The sequence below is a fragment of the Podarcis muralis genome, chromosome 14 (assembly GCF_964188315.1).
Source record: "Podarcis muralis chromosome 14, rPodMur119.hap1.1, whole genome shotgun sequence".
In the NCBI taxonomy this organism is placed as follows: Eukaryota; Metazoa; Chordata; class Lepidosauria; order Squamata; family Lacertidae; genus Podarcis; species Podarcis muralis.
In genome coordinates this window covers 4501669-4526915 of record NC_135668.1, presented here as the reverse complement: position 1 = coordinate 4526915, position 25247 = coordinate 4501669, and the positions used below count along the sequence as shown (strand labels likewise).

Sequence of the window (25247 nt, the reverse complement as noted above, 5' to 3'; positions counted from 1 at the left end):
CCTCCTAGGAGGCCAGTGAAGTTCTGAAAGGGGCTGGGTTTGACCCTTCTTCCATTGCACTGCCCAGTATGCAGACCCCTTTACGTCAAGCATCACCAGGCTACAATAAGGCGGCTTAAAGTAATTCCAGCTGACCACAATTTCTGATTTGAGGAGTCCCCTCCTACCCCAGAGCTCTCCCTGAGGTTTCTCCAGCACCTGCACTGTGTCACATGCTGAAGATGCACATCTTTATCCTTTGACAGCTGAGGCATACATTTTAGATCCCACCCTAGTCCTCAGATGTAAACTGTTTTGAACTGATTTTAACATAGTATTATAATTATTTCCTTGTAACCCAGCCTGGGGCTTTATGGTGAAGGGTGAGTAAGAAATCTTAATAAATGAAGTCAATAAATGAGGCTGTAGGGGTCCCAGGAAACTTCCCAATGCCACAAGGGCTTTCTGGTGATGCCTTAAGGAAATGCGCACAGATTCACTGGCCTTCCTGAGGAGGTTAGCAGCCACATAACAGGGGTGCCTCTGCTTTGTAGCACAACCAACATTTGGTGAGGCTGATGATTGTTCTGGCCCATTCCAGATTACCTCCAGCATTCTAACCTGGAGTGGACAGAAGATAGATCTGGAGCAACTGGCAGATTTCTGGGTGCTCTGCAGTAGATCGGCAAGGGTTTCTAAGTCACAACTGTTTTAACAGTGGCAGCAATGAAAATACTTCCCGCCGTCACCACCACCACCACCACCTTAAATTGTACCACCAAGGTGAAAAAAGCCTGGAGGAACCAGGTGCGGATGTTTGTATGGAAGAGCTGTGAACTGCATCCTGTCCCAGAATTAAAAAAAAATCCAGTTTTTAAATCTGTATCTTTTGCACCAGGCTCTGAAGGGTGAATCTAGAGTGGGGGAATCCCTAAGGGTACCATTCTAGTCCTACTCAGAGTGGAGACATTGAAATGAATGAACTTAGGTTAGTCATGTCCATCAACTTCAATGGATCTACTCTGAGTAGGACTAGCATTGGCTACAGCTCTAAGCATAGTACCCAACACTGATACCGTGCTTGCACAGCAGAACTTCCTCCTCTTCTCCTCTGCCCTGCAGGCCCCCTGTTGCCAGAATTAAAATGTGTTATGTACTTTTAAATGTGGTTTTAGGAAGTCGGCAGCCCTAATAAGCAGAAGCACTAGGGTCAACTAGTGTACTTGGCAACCCAAACTGGGTCCGTATCACTGTGGTCCCTCAAAATCTGCTCCAGAGGGTTGGGGGACCTTCTGGGGCAGATTTTCATACAATTGGGGCTGCACGGAAAGAAGAGAGGAAGCAAAGCCCTCTTGCCCTTGCAGAATTCTGCAGGTGCAGCAGTGGATACAACCCCAAGTAGATTACACAAGCCTTCTTTGAAATGATCAGCGCTGTATTTTCTGAAACCTTTTCCATTCCATCGTTCACACTCTGATAATGTTGGTGAAATCTTCCAAAACTATGGGCCCTAATGAAGTTTTGTGGAGAATTTATAATGTAAGAGTGGACATGCTAAGACCCACTTAGTCCAGCCTCTTTTCCCCCTTACAGAGGCTACCCAGATGGTTCTGGAAAGCCAAGCAAGGCATGCAGGCAATAACCCAATCCTGCAGTATATTCGCAACACATTGTGTTCAGAGGTCAACTGTCCATGTACATGGAGGTTCCGCTTCTACCATGACTCACAAATGTTATAAGAGGAGTCTCCTGTGTCTCGCATCCAATGCCATACACCTCCTCCTGGACGTGGAGTCTCTACCTAGCCCTGCTGCCTGAACAGTCACCAACAGACCACCCCCCTTCTCCATAAACTAGATGTCTCCCAGGAGCACACAGATCTCAGCCGTACCCCATTCCGCAGCATGTAGTAATCGAGGGTCCTCCCGGCTTCCAGCCAAATGCCTTTCCGTGGATCTTCATCGGACAGGAATAACCCATAGTCAGAGGCTGGGAAATGAAAGGCAGAAATGGACAGATTGCAGAGCAAATAGAGTGTATTCCAAACGAAGGTTTTCCACTTGATTAGAGAGCCATGAAGTGCCCCTCCAGCTTCTGCCCTCTCCTTGCAGCTCTCTCCCCTCACCCAGCCCCTCCTCCTCTTCCTTTCTCTTTCCCATAATTGGCTCACCTGCCTCAACACAGTTCAAAGCCCGTGGTGCTTGGGACAGCTGACTGTTCGCTTTGGAGAGGAAGGGAAAGTGAACACTGTATCTGCAAAAGGGGGCCATTACAGTGTTCATTTTTAAAAAGAAAAGGTAAAGAATTCTCAAAGGTTGAAGTACAGTCATACCTCGGGTTAAATATACTTCAGGTTGAGCATTTTCAGGTTGCATTCCACAGCGACCCGGAAGTAACGGAACAGGTTACTTCCGGGTTTTGCCACTCGTGCACATGCAGATGCTCAAAATGACGTCATGTGCAGAAGCGGTGAATCGCGACCCATGCACATGCAGATGTGCAGATGCGGGTTGTGTTCTGCTCAGGATGCGAACGGGGCTCCAGAATGGATCCCGTTCGTATCCAGAGGTACCACTGTATTTAGTCATGATAAGACCCCAAACCAGGAACTTGAACATTCCTGTGACTAGAGTTCTGTTAAGAGCCTCTTAGCTCAGGCCAGTGGCTCATCTAAGTCCAGCATCCTGTTCTCACAGTGGCAAACCTGACGCCCCAATGGGAAAGCCAGAAACGGAATCTAGACACAAGAACATTCTCCCCTCCTGTGGTTTCCAGCAACTGGTATTCAGCTGCATTGCTGACGCGGACTGTGGAATCAGAGCATCGCCATCCTGGCCAGTAGCCACTGAGAGCCCTCTTCTCCTCCATGAATGTCTCTAAACCTCTTTTAAAGCCATCCATGTTGGGGGCCACCCCTGCCTCCTTGGGGAGCGGGTTCCATAGTTTATGCGCTGCTTGAAGCAGGATTCCCTTTAATCTATCCTGAAGCTTACAAAACACAGCATCTTCGGATGTCCATGAGGGCTAGTGCTATGACAGAGGGAAGAAAAAAATTTCTCTGTGCCCTTTCTCCATGCCATGCATAATGAACCTTTTTCCAACTCCACAACCTCCTTTTTGAGGTGAGGCAGCCAGAACCGTATGCAGTGGTACCTCAGCTTAAGAACTTAATTCGTTCTGGAGGTCTGTTCTTAACCTGAAGCACCACTTTAGCTAATGGGGCCTCCCACTGCCACCGCGCTGCTGCCACGCGATTTCTGTTCTCATCCTGAAGCAAAGTTCTTAACCTGAAGCACTATTTCTGGGTTAGTGGAGTCTGTAACCTGAAGCGTCTGTAACCCGAGGTACCACCGTTCAGCATTCCACATGTGCCTGGTCGCCCCACGGTTTCCTGCTGGCAGAAACTGGCAATGCTGCAGCAACCGCTGTGACCCAAGGGACGTCTGCGGAGGAGCATCCTGAGGCTGAGGTGCCCAAAGGTCACGGACATGTCGCTGCTGGAACCGCAGGAGACGAAGGCCAGAACGGCAACGCCAAAAGGCAACGCTCCAACGACGGCACTTTAATCACTCACTGCTAATTAATGAAGGCTGCATTCAAATGTAATGAACCAAATAATACAAAGTAGTTTAGAGCTAATGCTTCCACTCCATCAGTGTCTATTAATCCGGCTGTTCAGCGGATGCCCTTGCGGAGCCTGTTTGCAACGGAAATGGTTTACAGTGAGGGGCAGAAACTCCCAGCTTGGATTCAAAGCTCCCGGGAAGCAACAATTAGCTCCAAGACTGCATTGCCAATCAAGGCCCCATCTCGTCCGCATGACAGCATTGCTAATCTTGAATCCCAAGTTAATGTAAACTTGCCTGTGGCCGCCCAAGTCAGCACAGCCGCAATTTGCGAGCGATTGGTTGCCCGAAAATAAATCAAGGTTTCCCATTGCCCTGGAAACCGACATTATTTGTTGAAGATGATAAATACATAAACATGTTTGTTCCGAGTGGAAATGAGCAAAAGAGGGCCTTTTCACAATCACCTTTTCCATCTCAGAGAAAGTGGCAGCCCTTTGGGTAATTTTGCACTGGGGGGGGGGGCTGCAAAAACAGGACAGAAGTGTTAACCCCCTGGTTGGGTGGGGGCCCGAGTGGGTGGCAATGTAAAAAGAGAAGCTGTGAGAGCAATCAAACAGCAGGCTAGCAAGGCTTGCCTGCCTCAGCGTCACATTTTCTCCCTCCCCACCTGCTACACACACATACAGAGCGAAGACAATGCATTTGCCCTCACTTCAGGGACATCACTCCACAAGTCCAATAAAATACCTGGCACTATTATTTATTTATTTACATTCCATGTTTCTCCCAGAGCCAGGACTCAAGGCAGCTTGGATTAAAACACAGAAAGGTAAAAACACACAGCAGATAACAGTTAAGAAGTATTTGAACTGTAATAGAATTAAAACAATATAAAAACAAATCTATTAAAATACAGGTAGCAAAGAGTCTGGCCTCTCTACGGAGGGAGTTCCAAAGTCTGCGAACAGCTGCTAAGGCGGCCCTCTGAGACACCAGGACCTTTTCATGCTCATTGTGTGAACCTTGATTGCTCATCAGGACACCCACTGCCTTATCTGGGGTGGGGAACCATGTGCCCCCCAAAATGTAGCCCCAGTCAGAAAGACCAGTAGTTAGGGATGATGGGAGCCGCAGTCCAGCATCTAGAGATGGGGTGGAAAACTGGACCTGGTGGGGCAGCCCAGATCATTATCTCTCCCACTTGCCGTGGGCCAAGTTTGAAACATGTGGGGGGGGGGGTCCCACAGTGATGTCATGTGACCCTTCCTTGCCCACAGAGTTTGAAATCAAGCTGTGTCGGCCCACAAAGTGAGGCCATTCAGCTGACTGGCGGGTCTTGTCAAGCGCTGCAGAGTGCTTTGCAGGTTGGCTGTGCATGCAAACCCCACTTCAGCTGAGCCAAGTCTTTATCTGCCCCATATAGTGGTACCTCTGGATGCGAACAGGATCTGTTCTGGAGCCCTGTTCACATCCTGAAGCGAATGCAACCAGCGTCCGTGCGGGTTGCGATTTGCAGCTTCCGCGCATGACATCATTTTGAGCGTCTGCGCATGCGCAAGCGGCACAACCTGGAAGGAACACACTTCATTACTTCCGGGTTGCCGCGGAGCACAACCCGAAAATGCTCAACCCAAGGCTACTTCAACCCGAGGTATGACTCTGCCTGGCATCATGTGTCAGACCGTAACTCAAATGTGGGGTTTGCCAAAACTAACCTTGTCCAGTTTGAGCCTCTGGCACTCGCTCACGAATAACGCGGCAGGCGTCGTACACGGCCGTGGAGGGCTCAAACTGCATCGTCTTGACCACATTGCACTGGCGAATGCAGATCTTCAAGGACAGAGCAACCATCTTGCCAGATCTCTTGCAGGTTTCTCTTTATGTTACCTTGGGCAGAAACAAAACAAGACACATTAGATTGCTATTTTAAAAAAAAACATCAACAAACCCCCATCCTTTTGAAATCACAGGACAACCAAACTACATCTTCCACGGTAGCTTTCTGTGTCCGCTAATATCATCTTCTGAAATCATGGGGACAGAGGGAGCTGCCTTTGAGGTTCTCCAAACGAAGACAGTGGGCATTCCCATCACCAGTTCCCTAAAATCCTCAATCATTTCTTATGTGGTCATAGATACGTTAAAACAGTGTGTGCAAAGAATAAAAACACAAGCATTAAAACATACGCTTGTTTCAAAAACAATATGATACAAAGGATAAAACATACACACATGTATACTAGAAGGAGCGTCACCACGCCCATTTTTCAGCCTGGACACTGAGGTCCAGCTCTGAGGGCCTTTTGGCAGCTCCCTTGCTGCAAGAAGTGATGCTAAGGGAACCAGGCAGAGGGCCTTCTCAGTAGTGGCACCCACCCAATGGAATGCCCTCCCGTCAGATGTCAAGATGATAAGTAACTAAACGACCTTAAAAGGCATCTGAAGGCTTCCTTTTCAGGAAGCTTTTAATGTTTAATGTTTCGTTTTCTTCCTATATATTTTGCTGGAAGCTGCCCAGAGTGGCTGGGGAAACCCAGCTGGATGGTTGGGGAATAAGTAATGGTACATCATTATCATCATCATCATCACCACCATCATCTCCATAACAGGGAAGCCTGTGACCAGGTGCCTACTCAGTCTGCTGCCCAGATGGTGCCAGCTGTTGGGGGGCAACTTCAAGGTATCGCTTGATCTCCCTTCATCTTTAAGCCTTGATCTTTCAGCCCTTCAACTGAGGACACTTTCAGACAGAGGACTCTCCTCTCCTCCTCTCTCCTCTGTAAAGTACAGCACAGGCACAAATCCCACTCTTTCTGCCTTGCTTGCCATTTGTGCAAGGGGGATGGCAGAGGACAGACACCCCAAGCCCAGAACACGTTAGAAGAGCTTTACATAAAGTGACATGAACTTTCCCCCGTTTATTTGTTTGGTAACACAAGAATATATTTAATTAAAAAACTAATTTAAAAAATCTCAAATAAGCACCATCAGTGCAGTTTGGTACACCTCACAATGAGACAGCCAATTTTACAGTCATATTATTACATGATACAAAAGATAAAAACATGAGCTCCAAATTACAAGTAGAGTGAGAATATCATCTTACAAGACCTTTGAACAATGAAGAGGGACTTGGCCACCAACACTGTTATTAATTTGTTTGTGTTAGCCACAAAATATTCCAGGTACCATTCCTGTATCCTTCCAGGGGCCTCTGCATAAGAGGCCAAAGTAGCCTCTCTACGAAGATTACATTAAAAAAAGATGTGAGCCGGAGTTTTGACTGCTTCATTGGCTCCACGGGGACACAAACAATTCTCATATGGGACTTTCCTGATAGCCTTTTAACCTGAGATGCCTGGGAGTGAAACCTGGGACACCTCCCAAAATCACTTGTAGTCCTTGTAGCACATTCCGGGCTCTGTCAAAATCTGCACCCATTCATAACAGCTGCAGATCTGACCGCTGGATTCTGATGAAGATGGATGCATGGAATTTTTGCTTTTGTGTCATTTTGGAGTTTGCACAAAGGCATAACAATGCTGTCAGAATAATGGTAAGTCCCAAGAGCCCTTGAGTTATCCATGCCCCTTCCTTGAGGACTGAGACTTCCTTCCGGCCCCACTCTCCACTCACATGATTCCACTGGAGGAGGGAAGGCACTGGAGGGCCAGACCTTTGCTGGAAGAAGCATTGCCAATGCATATGCACTCGTTGGGGGGGGGGGGTGTCTGCAGGGATTGTTTGTGGGGTGAAGAGAAAAAAAACCTGAAAGGGATAGAAGGCTAGCACATCTCTCTCTCTCTCTCTCTCTCTCTCTCTCTCTCACACACACACACACACACACACACACACACACAAAACACACACACACAAAGAGAAGAACAGTGCAGGTACATTCTGCCTAATATACTTCAGGTCCTACAAATGCTAGAAAACTCTCTTAAAAACAGAGAAAAGCTTGGAAAATTTATTTCTTTAGAGCATTTGTACCCCGCTCTTCAGTCAGAAAGCCTCCCAGAGTGGCTTACATACAATCAATTAAAACAAGACTGTCCCAGCCTGCAGGCTTACAATCTAAAAGAAGTGGCACACGAAGAAGGGGGTGGAATATTTAACCCAGACACAAATTTTTAAACAGTTCTCATAATGGCTGGCACAGTCTAGGGGCAGTTCAGAAAAGCTGATAGTTCAGCAAAGCCCTGGTTCATGATTTGGGGGTTAATGTTCACTGTCCTGTAGGTGAACACCCATGGATGCATTAGCAACACAAACACCAGGAGCATATCAATGTCTGGAGCAGGAATGGGAGGCCTGAGGCCCTCCAGATATTGCTGGACCACAACTACCATCATCTTTGATCACTGGCTAGGGCTGATGGGACCTGGAGTCAGTAGCATCTGCTGGACCACAAGCTACCCACCCCTGGCCTGTCTGGAACAAGCTAGGAACATATTTTTTATGTTGCTCTCTGAACACTCACTTACCTAGGAAATGTAAGCCAGAAACCAAATACCATCCCAGTTTTAAAAACATGACTGAATGGGATGCCAGGACAGTTTGTTACTCAGAAAGAATGTAAAAACTCTGAAGGCTTTTATTGTTTTCAGGGTCCCCCCTCCCACCCCCCACCCCCCACAGAGCGATTCACTTTATAATTTCCAACAGCTGGCAGAATGGCCGCCACCACTTGCGAGAACAAACATCAGATCTGGGGACTGTGCCCTGCAAGGAAAGGAACAGATGAGCAACAGCCTTTGCTTCTCTAGAAACAGAGGGAGTATTCAGGCTTGACTCCCTCTTGGAAGCCAGAGGAGAGGAGTTTCCCCACAACCAATGAAGAGACATCAAATGAGTTCAGACTTGAAAGACAGCATAAATATTGATTGCATCTGTAATACATGTAACGCAATTCTGCCAAAGGGCTGAAGCTGGTCCACAAATGGGTGGGAGAGGACAATATTCCCCTCTCCCCACTTAAAAAAAATCTTTGCAAGAATCCTGCAAGGTTGCTTGGGCAGAGAGAGATGGTTTATTGAGGACATGAATCTGGCAGCAGGACTGAATCAACTTGCATAAGTACCTAGCTCCTGCAAATACTTTATAAATAGAGTAAAGGTAAAGGGACCCCAGACCATTAGGTCCAGTTGCAGACAACTCTGAGGTTGCGGCGCTCATCTCGCTTTACTAGCTGAGGGAGCCGGCGTACAACTTCCGGATCATGTGGCCAGCATGACTAAGCCGCTTCTGGCGAACCAGAGCAGCACACGGAAACGCCGTTTACTTTCCCGCCAGAGCGGTACCTATTTATCTACTTGCACTTTGATGTGCTTTCGAATTGCTAGGTGGGCAGGAGCAGGGACCGAGCAATGGGAGCTCCCCGTCGTGGGGATTTGAACTGCTGACCTTCCAATCGGCAAGCCCTAGGCTCTGTGGTTTAACGCACAGCACCACCTGCGTCAATAGCGACTGGCCTCAAATTCCTGGCTGTGGCTGTGCAGGGATTTCCCTAGCTGAAGGGGCTTCCTGCTTGGGTTATCCTGTTCACATGCCAGGGAAGTAGCAAGATGGGATTGATTAAGCTGTGTGCATCAGGATGCCACTTGCTCAGAGTAAATAAAAGGCAGAGAATCTTGGCTTATCATTACACATAATTGCTGCCAGCAGGTGAGAGCAGTGCCCTCTGTACATGCTCCAAGCCCTTTAATCTATTTTTACTTCATATCCTCAGGCACTGAAAACATATCCCATTCCCAAACTGCAAGAGAGAGGAGGGGTAGAATATGCTGAATAGACTTCTAGTAAAGTAATGGCCTGGATTGGTTCTCAGAGCCTTAAATGAGCTGTCTGCCTGATACCATCCTGGTACCCAACCAGACAAGAAGTCACCAACAGGGGAAGGATACCAAAACAACAAAAACAAAACCCTCTCTCCATTTTACCCAAGACTGAAGAGGAGAACATTTTAACAAGAAATATGAAAAGCAATCCATTTGCAATGGAAGGATGGCGGGGGGGGGGGGGCAGGGGAGAAATACCTGTTTTTCAAAACACCAAAGGCAATACAAATGAACTCAATTACAACCAGAAAAGCCTAAGTTCTGCTTCATAGCAAGTTCATCCCAAAGTGACGTCTGGACGTGTGGAATGCTGGCAGGAACCACCTTCGTAATAAAAACAAGCCACTTCTCAATTCCCAGGCCAGCCATTGCTCATCTTAAATTTCTGTCTCTCCCCAGCCCAGTGTGTTTGGAAAGGAAGCCCCAGCAGGAAACTAGGAGGTTCCTTCTTCTTCCTGTGAATCAGGAATTTGCACTGCCAAAAAGGCACGCAGCTCTGACCCTGCGAGGGGAGCAAAGTTTGATGTGCATTTTCAGATTCACAGAAACTTGCTTCCTCACTGCAGAGCCCCAGCTCTACTGGAGCCAAGGAATTAAAGGAATCATTCCCTCTAACAGCAAACTCAGGTGGTTGAGTGCTGGCAGATTTTTGGAATCAAAAAGGGGCAGTCAAGAAGAAAGACTGGGAAGTTACCAGTAGGTCTGGGTGAACCCCCAAGGTATACAAAAGTAGAAAGTATTTTAAAGACCTTAATGGGGGCACCCCCACCCCTTCTAAAGAACAGCTGAGTGAGGAATGAGCATATGGAGTAGCTTTGAAAAGCCAGGGAATGCTGAGTGTCAGTTGGGAAGTGTTACCAGAGAACTGGCCATTGTGTGTACCCCCCCACCCTGATTCTAACGAGTCAAATCAATAGGATAAATGTTCAAAATACACATACATAGGTACATAAACCATATACTGAAATGATATCGGTGAGCAATCATTAAGCCATTTTGACTCTCTTAAATTACCCTAAAATGTTCCTCTGCAGTAGAAAGAAGGAGATGGGGAGGAATACCTCCCCCAAAATAGTTATTTTCATTTGTAAAACCTGCTAATAGATAAACAGCTTGTAATATAGGGGCTTATCCCTCCCTGCAAAACCAGTCTGGCAAGTATCCGTTAAACAGAATGTCAATAGAGCATCTTCTGTGTAGCAATAGGTGTAAGTTTGTAAAAGGGATTCAGGAACCAAGATACTGTATTTTTCCATATATAAGATGACCCTTGGTTTTTTGAACCCCAAATTAAGAAAACAAAACACTAAAATAGAAGTGAAAATTCAGATGACTGGCAGCAGCAGTGGAAAGTTGTTGATCTTTTCTTGGGCAATCACCCTTAAAGTTTACAGAATAAGGTGCATGCAGCTCACAGCAGCTGGGACACCACACACTCCCCCTTGGCGGCAGTGGCAGGGAAGCAAGGGGCAGGAGGCTCCCGAACAGGATGCTGAGGAAGGCAGTGCCCGCTCTGTGCCAGGCCAGGCCACGGCAGGGAGTGGGCTGGGGGTTTGAGAGGGGCAGAGATTTAAAAAAGGAAAGCCATAGCTCAGCGGTAGAGCACCTGCTCTGCATGCAGAAGGTACAAGGTTCAACCCCCAACACCTCTACGCTCCACATCTCCTATTGATTTCAACTGGGTTTAGTGGTCAATGGTGCTTCTACTTGAATTCAGAACAAAAACACACGTTTGCATTTTATTCTGATACAAGTTGTTTCAAAGACATACACACACAGTAATCATATTGGGACCATCCAAATGGCAATGGTGATCAATCCAACATTAAGTAGTGAACATCCAGAACACACGACATTAACCTTGAGCATTAAGCTGCCTTGAACATGGTTCTAACTGTGAAAGGTAGCATAGAAATAAAACAGTAACACACACACACACCCAACAAAAACCCCTCACTTCAGTTTGCTGGCAATTCAATCTGTTGTAGCCTCTATCTCTCTCCTCATTATCCCATGCTACTTTTGCAGGCTATCATTTCACAGTTAGGCAGCTCAACAAATTGCAGTAGCCTTGTGGTTGTCCCAGGTGGTGTTGCACAGCCACCCTCTTAGCAATCAGTGTGAGACTCATTATAGCAAAGGCATTCTGATTGCGCATTAAAGAGCATATATTAAAAAATAATAATGCTCCAGCTGTGTTGGGTTCTCCACCCCCTCTATACCCATACTCATAATCAAAGAGTATGACACATATACCTCTACCTGTTTCCACAGGAGAAAATAATTTTCAGTGTGACCTGCCCTTCAAATTCATTAGCTGAACTGAGCCATTGAATGCTATCAGGATCCCACATGCATCTCCAGCGAAAGCAGAGATAGCCCAAGTGATTCCCTTCAGGTGCTGCGGACTACAACTCCCACCAGCCTCAGTCAGCATGGCTAATAGTCAGGATGATAGAAGTTTTAGTCCACAACATCTGGAGGGAATCACTCCAGCATCACTGACTCTGTTTTAAGCCTCCTGCTATGGCTCATGATTTCCTCTTGTTTATTACTCTTTCTGGAAATTGTAAAGCATGCAACAAGGACAATCTCTAGTTATCAGACATTCAGCTTTGGCACCTCTTCCCCATAGCATTCAGTTGGCATCCATCTGTCTTGGGAGACAATGGAGCTGTGAAGTCAAACTGTTGGAAGGTACAGTGCCTGATGCTTTTGAATTCTGGTGCTGGAGGAGACTCTTGAGAGTCCCATGGACTGCAAGAAGATCCAACCTATCCATTCTGAAGGAAATCAGCCCTGAGTGCTCACTGGAAGGACAGATCATGAAGCTGAGGCTCCAAGACTTTGGCCACCTCATGAGAAGAGAAGACTCCCTGGAAAAGACCCTGATGTAGGGAAAGATGGAGGGCACAAGGAGAAGAGGACGACAGAGGACGAGATGGTGGGACAGTGTTCTCGAAGCTACAAACATGAGTCTGACCAAATTGTGTGAGGCAGTGGAAGACAGGAGTGCCTGGTGTGCTCTGGTCCAGGGGGTCACAAAGAGTCGGACACGACTAAACGACTAAACAACAACAGTGCCTGACTGATATGGGAGAGACACATTTTGTTGCAGCTGGGGCAAATGGAGGTGTCTGGCTGTGCTGCTGAAGATGCCCCATGGCGTTTCTTCTCTCTGTGCCCCACCCAGTGGTCAGTCATTCTCTGGACACTGCTGTGAATGCACAACCTGCCTGTACGTCTCTAGGTGCTGCGGTTGTATGCAAGGGATTCCCACGCAGTGTGGTTGACGTTGCCAGCCTTTATGTCACATTTTGGTCTGCCAATGGGCCTGGTGCTTGAAGCCAGCTCTCTGTAGAGCATGTCCTTGGGGATCCTGTATCCAGGGCAGCTGTCTACCAGCTCCACCTGGTATGCAGGATGAGACCCTACCTGCCTGCGGACTGTCTCGCCAGAGTGGTGCATGCTCTAGTTATCTCCCGCTTGGACTACTGCAATGCGCTCTATGTGGGGCTACCTTTGAAGGTGACCCGAAAACTCCAACTAATCCAGAATGTGGCAGCTAGACTGGTGACTGGGTGCGGCCACCGAAACCACATAACACCAGACTTGAAAGACCTACATTGGTTCCCAGTACGTTTCCAAGCACAATTCAAAGTATTGGTGCTGACCTTTAAAGCCCTAAACAGCCTCATCCCAGTATACCTGAAGGAGCGTCTCCACCCCCATTGTTCTGCCTGGATGCTGATGTCCAGCGCCGAGGGCCTTCTGGCGGTTCCCTCATTGCGAGAAGCAAAGCTACAGGGAACCAGGCAGAGGGCCTTCTCAGTAGTAGCACCCGCCCTGTGGAATGCCCTCCCATCAGATGTCAAAGAGATAAACAACTACCTGACATTTAGAAGACATCTGAAGGCAGCCCTGTTCAGGGAAGTTTTTAATGTGTGGCATTTTAATGTATTTTTAATCTTTGTTGGAAGCCGCCCAGAGTGGCTGGGGAAACCCAGCCAGATGGGCAGGATACAAATAATAAATTATTATTATTATTATTATTATTATTATTATTATTATTATTATTATCCTGCCATCTTCCATTCTGTGGACAAGACCAAGCCAGCGTAGACGTCACTGAGACAGAAGTGTAAACATGCTGGGAATGTGGGCTTCAGAGAGCACATGCGTGTGAGAATTCCAGCCACTCTAGGGTTTTAAAGTGAATAGTTAACTCATGGAATAATAATAATAAAAAAAGGTGTGTGCATGTAAAGGCAGCAAGTCCATTTTCCTCAGTCACAAATAAAAATGAGTAGGTGCCGTGTGTTCCAGTTGACTCAAGCCGGCCCACAGAATATGGTGCCACAGTATCAGAAAAGAAAAGGATGATCCTAGACATGTCTTCTTCTTGGAAGGGAGTCCCACTGAAGGCCAGGGATGGAAGCAGGACTCTTAAGGTAGAACATCTGCTTCACATGCAGTATGTTCCAGGTTCATCTCCAGGTAGGGCTGGGAAAACCCTGTGCCTGAAACTCTGGAGAGCGGCTGCCAGTCTGCACAGGCAGGACTACTCTTGGGGTTGCCATATTTTGAAGAGCAAAAAAGAGGACACCTTTGCCGACTTCTACTTTTAACTATGGATCACTATGACAACTCTCATTTCACATACCCATGAAAAAGAGGATGGGTCCTGGAAAAAGAGGACACATGGCAACCCTACAATGGACGAATAGTCTGACTCAGTTTAAGGCCTTTCAACCACCCAGAGTTGTGAAATGGATTTCTGCATTCCAGCACCCTTCTTGACACCAACAATATTGTTCCTTGGGAAAGAAATGAGTTTGTTTTTTGACTCAGAGGAAAAAACTTCTGATTGAAATCTCAGTTTGAAATCTTGAAGAGATTAATCTGTTCCATGACAAGTTACGGCTAATTCCCACATTCTGGGTCATGGACTGCTTAGCTGGAAACAAGCAAAGGGCTGGCCCAAGAAAAGCGATCCACACACCCAGCAAGTTTTGGCACAAACATCTTTACAATCCGGTGCTAGGGAGTGGTTAAGAATTTGGGGAAATCACATCATTTCCATATGTGCAATGTTTTAACAGCTTTGGCGCATCTTTCAATAAATTAGCCGGGGTTCGGCCAAGAATGTATTCACAGACTTTTCAAGTCCACCAAGAGCTGTCTGGCAGTGTGTTGGGAGCCACCAATGGACTTGGGGACACTTTCAGATGGGCCTCAGTTCCTCATTTGTCAGTCCCACCCCCTGGACCTTTTTGGTTTGAGGCAGCATCAGCACCAACTCTTTGCGTGCCAAGTAAAAGTGGCCTGGAGAAAAGGAGGGAGGTCTCCTCTGGAAGGAAATTAAAATGTAAGGCCCAAGATTATTTATTCATTTCAAAAACTACTATTAATAAATATTAGAAAGGGAATAGAAAGCAGGGAGACAAGAGGGAAAAGCTGTTTAGGAGGAACGAGTCGACGTAAAAGGACTGCCACAAGTTCTGAGGGACAGTGAACTGGCCCCCCACAGAAAAAGTTTGCTGGTCTAGCGACTACAAACTTTCACCACCTTTCCATAAAAATCCCACCAAATGTGGGGCATGCACTGGTAAGACTGACACCAAATTCCACAGCAGCTTCCTCAACCTAGTGCCCTCCAGATAGCTTTGACTGCAACTCCCATCAGCCCCAGTGGTGTTGGGGAAAGCTGTTGTCTCCATTTCAAAGGACAGTGAAACAGCATCGGAAACACTGTTAAGAGTTCCATCTTATCACAGCTCACATTGGTTCATGCAAAGTGCTTTTGTTGAAAGGGAGCAGTACCTTTAGCTCCTGTTTCAGAAGACTACCTGGGGGGGGGGCACCATTTCCTCCTCCTCTTTTCAAGGACCACTTGTCCCCTTACCCCAGGCCTGGATCTCTCCCCCACATCTTTGAGGCTGGCTGAGGAAGGCAGCCTGAATTACATTTGTTTACTTCCGTTGCTTATCCAAATACACCCATACTCGGGACCTGAATCATGGAGGAGAGACAGAAAGGGATCCTGGTCCCCTATCTTTTGTGAAGGCTTGCTCTAGCTACTGTTTTCAGACTCCTCCTCCTTAGCAAGCAAGAGAGCAGGCGTTTTTGTCTGTGTGATATGGAGCTACTACTGCTACTACTGGGGGCTGTGCCCCTGCTTGCTCTGCTTGCCAACACCGCCTGCCATTCCCCTCACAATCCAGGATCGTGATGAGGTAGTACAAATCCTCCAACGAGGGCTGCGTGACGACATTCTAACTTTTTTATTATATACCAAGATCATTATTATTCTTGGACAGGGTTCCAAAGCAAAGCTTGCAAGATAGGACCCCTATTCAAGGGAGAGAAGGGATTTTGCCTTTGGAATGCCGCTGCCCTGAACGGTATGTTATCTTGGCAACTGGAGCACAAAGCTGACCCCGTGATAGCACTACAGCTGCGTTTGAGTGCCCCATGAAGGGGCCAAGAATCCAGCGGATGCAAAGCGCCACTACAGGCACCCAAGCTTCTGTCAGCATGACAGTGGCAAAAACCGCTCTCAGAACAGTCCGCTGGCAAGGACTGCTACAGACAGCTACCTCAGGTCTTACGGACTTGACAGTAACTAGCAGGGGGCTGGAATCCTGCTGAATTTGGTGACTGATATCCTTGAATTCTGCTCCTGGGCTAAGTTTTGCAAGCAAGGAATGTGTGATATAAAACCAAGCATTAGATGTCACGGGTGATGAAGAAAGGAACATTTCTCATCACTCGCTAAATAAGGGTGCAAACTTTAATTGTATATGAACCAACAAAAGTTTTCGCTGATTGCCTGGTGAGATCATAAACTAAAGGAACGAGTTCTTAAGGCTATTTTTAAGTTGGTAATGAGAGCTTTTCCATTTACAGTGGTACCTCGGGTTAAGAACTGAATTCGTTCTGGAGGTCGGTTCTTAACCTGAAACTGTTCTTAACCTGAGGTACCACTTTAGCTAATGGGGCCTCCTGCTGCTGCCGCCACACGATTTCTGTTCTCATCCTGAAGCAAAGTTCTTAACCCGAGGTACTATTTCTGGGTTAGCGGAGTCTGTAACCTGAAGCATATGTAACCCGAGGTACCTCTGTATAAAGGTAAAGGTACCCCTGCCCGTACGGGCCAGTCGTGTCCAACTCTAGGGTTGTGCGCCCATCTCACTTAAGAGGCCGGGGGCCAGCGCTGTCCGCAGACACTTCCGGGTCACGTGGCCAGCGTGACAAGCTGCATCTGGCGAGCCAGCGCAGCACACGGAAATGCCGTTTACCTTCCTGCTAGTAAGCGGTCCCTATTTATCTACTTGCACCCGGGGTGCTTTTGAACTGCTAGGTTGGCAGGCATACTCTGTATACTGTTTACTCTGTATACTGTATATTAAAAATGTGCAGCTTTTGTTTATTTAAATGCTAAATTGTCTTGTACTTATTTTAATGTTTCTAGAAGGCACCTATATATGAGATTCTGGCTGTGGGAAATTGCAGTCAAACATAACTATGAATGAGTGCTAGTTAGTGCATGTAGGGGTTAAGATCACAGACCTGTGTTCCTAGACGCAGTTAGGTCACATGCCCTCTTCTCTGATGAGGAAGGAAGTGAATCCTCCTCCTCCTGTTCTCTCCTCACCATGTACAGTGGTACCTCTGGTTATGTACTTAATTCATTCCGGAGGTTCGTTCTTAACCTGAAACTGTTCTTAACCTGAAGCACCACTTTAGCTAATGGGGCCTACTGCTGCTGCTGCGCCGCCGGAGCACGATTTCTGTTCTCATCCTGAAGCAAAGTTCTTAACCCGAGGTAATATTTCTGGGTTAGTGGAGTCTGTAACCTGAAGCATATGTAACCCGAGGTACCACTGTAAGTGGCTAAGGAAGCATGCCTAAATGAGCTCCAAGCTTAGAGTACATATTTGAAGTTATCTCTCTGTATTTTCTATTCACGAGTATTTTACCTATGTTCTCCTTGCCTCTGCTTGGATAAATGCATGAATCTGACCTTTGGAACTTTTTGTAAGTAAAGCACTTTAAACTTATTTAACAGTGTGTGGTCTGTTCATTGCCAGAAGGGTAGAAAGTGGGGAGTGCTTTGCAAGTGGACTAAAGGGACATGCAAAAGGTTTAACAGTTTGCATTCCTGATGCTTCATTGTGCTGCTTGACTTGGTGAGTTTAAACTCGGCTGCTGGGGGCTCTCTCCTGCTGGAGAGAGAATTTAGCCCTGAGATTATTATCTAGGCACACAGCCATTTCTTTTATTATTTACCCCACACATGTGGGTCACAGGGATTTATATTTTCTCCCCACACCAGCAACATATAAATGTCTTGAAATGCAAGTGTTGAGGATGCAGATGATCAACCAACCATTAAAAAAAGAGAGTTGGCAATATCAATTTTGTGTTTTTAATAATAATAAAGTTATCAACCTTAAGGTACAGTGGGTGAAAAACCTAATATAACTTTACATATTATACATATACAAAGACAAAACAGGATGATGCAGTTCTGTTGTAAGAGTAACCATTGCCAAATAGTTACTCTCTTATTTCTCTAATACTCACACTTATTTTATGAAGAAGAGGATATTACACATGAAGACTGCAGACAGACCTGGAATTAAAGGGGCCCTTTAAACTCCCTCCCCCATAGCCGTTAGAAAAGAAAAGCTACAAGGAGTATGGCCATGAAATGGGTAAAGAGTGGAAGGGGTTGGGACAGGTGGAATGTGGTCAGATTTTCATTAAGCACGCTCTACTTTTCCACCTCTTAAATACCCAAAAGTGCCAATCAGACACAGTCTTCCCTTTCTAGGTAGAATTATTGGCATTTAAGGGGGAAATGCCCCCCCCATATTTTCATCATAAAGACTATTAGTTCCCTCTCTTTAAAGCAAATCAATTAATTCTCTCAATTTCATAGGAAATGGCAGTTTCTGAATTCCGCATTTTGCAGCATGAGACTGTATGATCGCTTGCATTTTTAAGGCCTAAGAAGAGCTACATATTTATCTAGAAAATGGAGTGCTTGTTATGATGGATGGCAGTCAACAGGAGGGAAGAACAACATATTTTCCCCAGTTGTGGTGTGACACTGCTGCTGTCGAATCACTTCAGACCTAAGTAAAAGCTCTTTGCTTCCAACCAGGAAGCTAAGAGTTATTTTAAGGGTTTTTTTCCCAACAGGGAAGAAGGCGGCAGCTCCACAGCCAGACACAGGAGATCCCCAGACTCAGCATAGTTGTTAGGGGAGTGGAAGTTGGAGAAGAAGAACACTCTTGCTTTTGTTAAATAATTTTCTCCTTCAGATGTAATCAGTTTCTCTGCTTGGGTTTGCTCCTGTCTAGTCCCACAGGTCTGGAGTGCAGCCTTCGAAGTATCATGCGCAGGTCAAATGAAACCACCAGAATAGTCCTTCATGGACTATACTGGCCCAAACAGAAGATCAACTACTTATGAGGACCTATGTGGAGGTTTTGTTGCAAATCCTGGCAATTGGCAGTCATTGCTACCATTGGTATTTGTGCACTATTTATTTAGTACATAAATAAGACCACGATGAATTAGGCCAAAGGGGGCCCATCTAGTCCAGTATCCTGTTCTCACAGTGACCAACCAGATGCCCGTCATGTGAATCCTCCAAGCAGGACCTGAGGGCAACAGCCGTCTCTGCTCATTTGTAACTCCCACAACTGGTATTCAAAGGCATTGTGTCTCCAGCCTGGGAGGCAGAACAAACCCATCCTGCCAAGAAGTCACTGTTAGCCTTATCATGCTCCATGGGTGTCAGGTCAGTGATAGCTGACAGACAACGCTTCAACCCAGAGGTTTTCAAACTGTCCAAAGCATCTCAGGATGCCCTTGGCCTGCCCACCACCTGTCTGCCTTTTTCCTTACACCCAGATCAGGAAATGGCACAGGCTGCCAGCTTCTCCTCTTGAGTCTCAGTGCTGCCCTTGTAGAATTCAGCAGGCAGGAAGATGGGGAGAAATCTAGAATTAGCCGGGCCATCCTGTCACTGGCTCTGGCGCCACCTACTGCTGGGCTCCTTGCCTTCTGCCCTACCAGTCCCAAAGGGCACCAGCCACCACTGGTCACAAGACTCTTTATTGTTGTAAGGGGGTACTTGGGACTCACTCTTAGCAGCTCACGCTCAGGGAAGTGGAAGACGAGGAAGGAGCTCCTTGCATACTTCAGCAAGCCAGGCACCAGGCATTTTATGGCCAGTTATTTGGAGTCAGTGGTAACTAGGTCTTTAGCAGCCCAGCTACAGCAGAGCAAGCGTCCAACTGGACCAGGATCTGGTTTCTGTGCGTGGTCAGCCAGAGGCCCCTGGGGAGCCCACAAGCGAGACACAAGGGAAACAGACCAGCCCTCTGGCTCATCCCCACATCTCAGAATCCGCCTGTCAAGCAATTATTTTTATTTCTCTTCGCTTATAGCAGACAAAACATAATGTGCATTTTAAAAAGGGGACATTAATTCTGCCATAAAAGTAAGCAGCTGCACTGAAAACAATGATTTAAATTCCCTGCCACTTTGATTACTCCAGGAAGGAAGCAACATAAAAATCAATACCGGGAGTAAATATTTTATGTCCCTTACGTGTGCTGAGAAAGAGCGAGCAAGTCACTGGAGGATGGGAAATCTCCTTATAAATGCATGCCAGTGAGGGCACTCCAATTAAAAGACTATGCATGGACTAACATTTCAGATTATGCATTTTTTTAAAAATAAAAAAGGTTACCCATTGGTACACAGGACAAATGAGCACAGGATAAGATCTCATTCCAAAACAGAAGTGGTTTTAAACTTTTTAAATTGGGCTTAGAGATGAAGTAGTAGCCTAGAAAATAAGCAAAGTAACTGGATATTTGAAGAATGTTTCTCTAAGCAGCTCTGACAGCTTAGGGCTCACACAGACTTCTGCAGAGATGTTTTCATCAGATGCTTGAGCCCAGCATATGCTGGGACTGCAACGTGTACAAGGAGACCTGTGTGGGCAGGGGTTGCTACATAACTTACATGCCACATGGGTGCTTCACCTGCAAATCACAAGAGCAACGTGTAGACCTGCAATAAAGTGAATGCAGAAGCTCAGCACCAACATGGAAGCATTTGAGTAAAATGATCCATTTGATCAAATTTCGCTACCAATATTCAGGCAGATTCAGAGGACGGTGACCAGTGCATCTCAGTGCCTGAGTTTGCCTCCTTCAGTTCTGGATCCCCAGATCCCCACTCATACAGAAATATGTGGGCAGGGGTGGTCCGTGGGTGATTCTGACTCCAAACCGCCCATGGTCTCAGTGGCAAAGCACCCGCTTTTATGCTGAAGGAGGAACCAGGCTCATTTCCTGGAAAGAGCTCCAGTTTAAAAGGATCATCTAGAAAGTGACAGGAAAGACTTCTGCATGAGAACACAAGGAGCCGCCTTAGGCCAAATGGGGCCACTTGCCCAGCTGCCCAGCGCTGACTAGCAGAACTGCTCCAGGGTCTTAGGCAGAAATGGGTCTTTCTCATCACCTCCTACCCAGTCTAGAGATACAGCCAGGGACTTCTGTCATGTTCCCTCCCCAGAGGCCTCCTTTCCCTTTCTCCTTTAGAAGTTGGATCCAGATATTCTTGTCTCTCCCCACTCCAAAAAACCTCACAGGTTCTGCTTCTTCCATTCATCCAGTGCCCTGTGCCACTCCACATGAGGCAGAATATGCCCAGTCCTGACACAAGGTGCCCTCTGATGAGTTCCAGGTGACATTTGCCCAGCAAGGGACCCTTGGAGTCCACAGAGTCCAACTAACATATTCCTCAAACCATTGGAAGGAGATGCTATAAGAATCACTTTATTTTATCCCCCCTGATGTGAATTTAAGATGCTAATAAGAAGAACAATGTTACACCCTGCCAGGACAAACCCAAAACTTTGTTGGCTTTCTTCTGTCTTTAACTGGGTGTGTGTGTGTGTGGAATGCATAACGTTCCATCATCTCTGGGATATTATTCTAAGCAAACAAATCAGTAACATTTTGGGTGTGTTTCCTTGAGTGGAGTATTTCATCCACTAAATGGGAAACAGATTGGGCTTTGTGCTCATAGTTGCAGTTTAGATCCCTCCCCTATTCTAATTTGTAGAGACTAATGATGAAGATGAAGATATAGCATGCAAAAGTGAACCAATGTACTCCACCAAAAATGCCATGCAGTTTCTGACCAGTTTAATTGGATAAATGCAAAAAAAAATTAAATGTGGGTGCCTGCTTTAGAGTGAGGAAGGAGGTATAAAGCATAAAGTGATATTTTGCAAAAGAAGAAGAAGAAGAAGAGTTTGGATTTGATATCCCGCTTTATCACTACCCGAAGGAGTCTCAAAGCGGCTAACATTCCCCTTTCCCTTCCTCCCCCACAACAAACACTCTGTGAGGTGAGTGGGGCTGAGAGACTTCAAAGAAGTGTGACTGGCCCAAGGTCACCCAGCAGCTGCGTGTGGAGGAGCGGAGACGCGAACCCGGTTCCCCAGATTACGAGACTACCGCTCTTAACCACTACACCACACATATGCATGTAGTAAACAAAACAAAACAAAGCAAAACACCTCTCTCCTTTGCCTGAAAATGCACCCCCCCCCAACCAATAGGAAGACCAACTGTTCTGTGAATTGGCTGGTCCTCAGTTTAGGATTTCATGCAAATGGAAACCCAACGTGCTTATCTACAAAACTTGGAAGATGTACAGCCCGGTCCCCTCTCTGCATATTTACTCCCAAGTTGGTCCAATTGTGTTCAGCTGGCTTCCTGCCAGGGACGCTTGCACGCAGCCACAGCCTTCGTTTTAATTCCTGCTGCAACAACTGAAGCCAATGAAGTAAGACAGATGAAACTAGCTTAAATGGAAGGATTTCATGCTTTAACTAATACATGAACTGCAGCTAAGTTAGCTTTCTATTCCAGGGGGAGGGACAGAGTGCAGACCCCCTGGCTTTGCTGAAGGACCCAGTTGTATAGGGAGGGCCTACCTGAACTATTCCCATTCCAGCTGGTCACTGTAAGAACTGCTCTGTAACTTTAAGAACTGGTGCCTGAGTTTGGTTATTTCCCTCTTCCCTTCTGTGTCGCGTCTTTTAGACTGCAAGCCTACAGGCAGAGAGTGTCTTCTTTTTATTGATGGTCTGAGTGGGTCTGTGGCCCTTTTCTGCTGAAAAGCAAGGCAACAAAGAAATTAAAATATTTAAGCAGTCTTTGACTTTAAGCAAGTCTTGCTTGACTTCAAGCAAGCCAGTCAAGGTCCCAGGTTCAGCCCCTGATGGCACCTGCAGGCCGGGCTGGGAGAGACTCCCTCCTGGTACTCTTATTAGTTCTTATACAAAAAGAAAAGGGGAGTCAGGCTGAGGCCTGGCCAAAGGCCTGGCGGAAAAACTCCATCTTGCAGGCCCTGTGGAAAGATGTCAAATCCCGCAGGGCCCTCATCTCTTGTGCCAGAGCATTCCACCAGGCTGCGGCCAAGGCCAAAAAGGCCCTGGTTGAGGCCAGCCTAATCTCTCTGAGGCCCGGGATCTCCAAGGTGTTATTATTTGAAGACCGTAAGTTTCTCTGTGGGGCATACCAGGAGAGGCGGTCCCGTAGGTACGAGGGTCCTAGGCCGTATAGGGCTTTAAAGGTTAAAAGCAGCACCTTAAACCTGATCCTGTGCTCCACCGGGAGCCAGTGCAGCTGGTATAGCACTGGGTAAATGTGATCTATCAGGGTCCATCAGCCTCCACAGGTGAGCCCAAATAGGCTTGCCACCTAAGCAGCAACTTGATGTACAGTGGTAACTCGGGTTAAGTACTTAATTCGTTCCAGAGGTCTGTTCTTAACCTGAAACTGTTCTTAACATGAAGCACCGCTTTAGCTAATGGGGCCTCCAGCTGCCGCCGCGCCACCGCTGCATGATTTCTGTTCTCATCCTGAAGCAAAGTTCTTAACCTGAGGCACTATTTCTGGGTTTGCGGAGTCTGTAACCTGAAGTGTATGTAACCTGAAGCGTATGTAACCCGAGATACCACTGTACTTCAGTTAGTCAGGCAAGACAAACCCAAGCATCAAATACTATCTAGCTAATTGACAGACTATTATATGACTTGTATAAAGAGACTCAACATGTCCAGTCAAACTCACAACCAGAATACCAAATCAGGGGCTACATAAAGTTTGGCAACTGGGGGAAAGATCACCCACCATTTTTTATTGGCTACTGCAAGTTGTTGTTGATGATGATTAAATTTGTATACCACCCTTATCCAAAGATTACAGGGCAGTTTACAACATGTATATACAAAATGAGAACACAAAATGCATAATAAAACAAAAAGCAAAAGTTGTTCAACAGTGGAGCAGAGGTGGTGAGACTCTCCTTCCTTGGAGGTTTTTAAGCAGAGGATCAGTCTGCTAAGTCTATGTTCTGGCCACCAACACCGCCAGACACTGGTGAACACCACTACCTAGCCAGGATCTATGGAAAAGTCAACGTAGAACCAGCTATCATCCCTCCTTCTAGATTTTTATACAACCTCACATTGCAACTTCATACATGCATATTGAGTAAAAGGGGGGTGGGGTGGAGGGGGGGAGTTAAAGTAACTGGAACCCTCCCTTCAGATGAGGGCTGTAGCCGCAAACATCAGGAGCGTACCAAGTTGGTGAAGACTGAATTACTCACTCATTATTTCTATGACCTTCAATGATAGGTATTCCTACAAGCGTTTCTGCAAACTTGCCCATCTACATCCAGGTGATCCCACACTTGTCATTAAGGCAGCCTAGCCGCCATATCAAAACTACATAAAGATCCAACACGGTCACAGCAGAGACAACAATAGTGTTCTTTGTATTCAAACCTAACTCCAGAGCCAGGGAGGCTAAAAGGGCGGACTCAGGGAGGTGCAAATAAAAAGGCAGCACTATGGAAAGCCCAGACCTCTTGGGAAGGGGTAATCTACCAGCTCCTAGGCATTGCTATTATCCAACATGCCCAATGGTGGAAGAGTCCCAAGGCCGTCAGGAGCAGGAGGCCCAGGCAGATTGACAGCTGCCTGCGTGCAGAGTGGCATCTCAAATGATCCTACAGACCATGTCAACTGGAACTATTAGCAGTTGAGTCAATAAGGAAGTGAAATTGAAAGCTGGAGAAATGTTTTGCTAAGCCCAGCAGGAAGTTAAGTTCCAGAAAGCTGAGAGAGGCAGGATTTCAGACAGATTTGCCTAGAAAGTCAACACTGTGAACAAAACAATTAAAAAACAAAAATGAGTTGGCTGTTTTAGGGGGCCACCAGCAGTGACCTTCCAAACACACAAGGCCAGTGTTAGAAATTCATATGTAAGCTACAGTAGGTGCCAAATGGCTCCTTAAACCAAGGTTACAGTCACCAAAGCGGAATGTCTGGTTGCCTTCTTTGGGCAAAGCGGCTCTAAAGTCTTTATTTTTCAAAGGATGAACTGGCTGGGATTGATGCAGTGTTTCCCAACCTTGGGCCTCCAGCTGTTTTTGGACTACAATTCCCATCATCCCTTGCCACTGGTCTTGCTAGTCAGGGATGATGGGAGTTGTAATTCAAAAACAGCTGGAGGCCCAAGGTTGGGAAACACTGGATTATCAGTTAAACATCCGGCTAGTTTAGATAACGGTCTTGAGCTAGATTAAGAGCTTTGAGAACTTAAAGAAGAAAAGTCACTTGATCCAGCGACAGTCCACATATATATTGGCCTATTCCTACCTACTTTTCTTAATGGTGACACAGACAATTCATAACTTAATAATATTCTTCACAACTGTGAGCAGGGCAGTGGAGTGGGGTAAAGTG

At 46.5% G+C, this 25247-nt stretch overlaps 1 protein-coding gene across 5 annotated transcripts in view; it reads right to left on the bottom strand.

The window, feature by feature from the left end:
• TLN2 (talin 2) overlaps positions 1-25247 on the bottom strand; it is a 168092-nt gene that overhangs the window by 102566 nt on the left and 40279 nt on the right. For 4 of the 5 annotated variants that reach the window (XM_077918925.1, XM_077918928.1, XM_028706935.2 and 1 more), the window contains exons 2-3: positions 5264-5435; positions 1871-1968 (exon numbers count right to left, since the gene is read on the bottom strand). In XM_077918925.1, the coding sequence (XP_077775051.1) occupies positions 1871-1968; positions 5264-5399 (234 nt within the window). In that variant the 5' untranslated portion in view covers positions 5400-5435. Of the gene's footprint in view, positions 1-1870; positions 1969-5263; positions 5436-22424; positions 22443-25247 lie in introns of those variants that run through there. The other variant, XM_077918927.1, reaches the window with a different exon arrangement.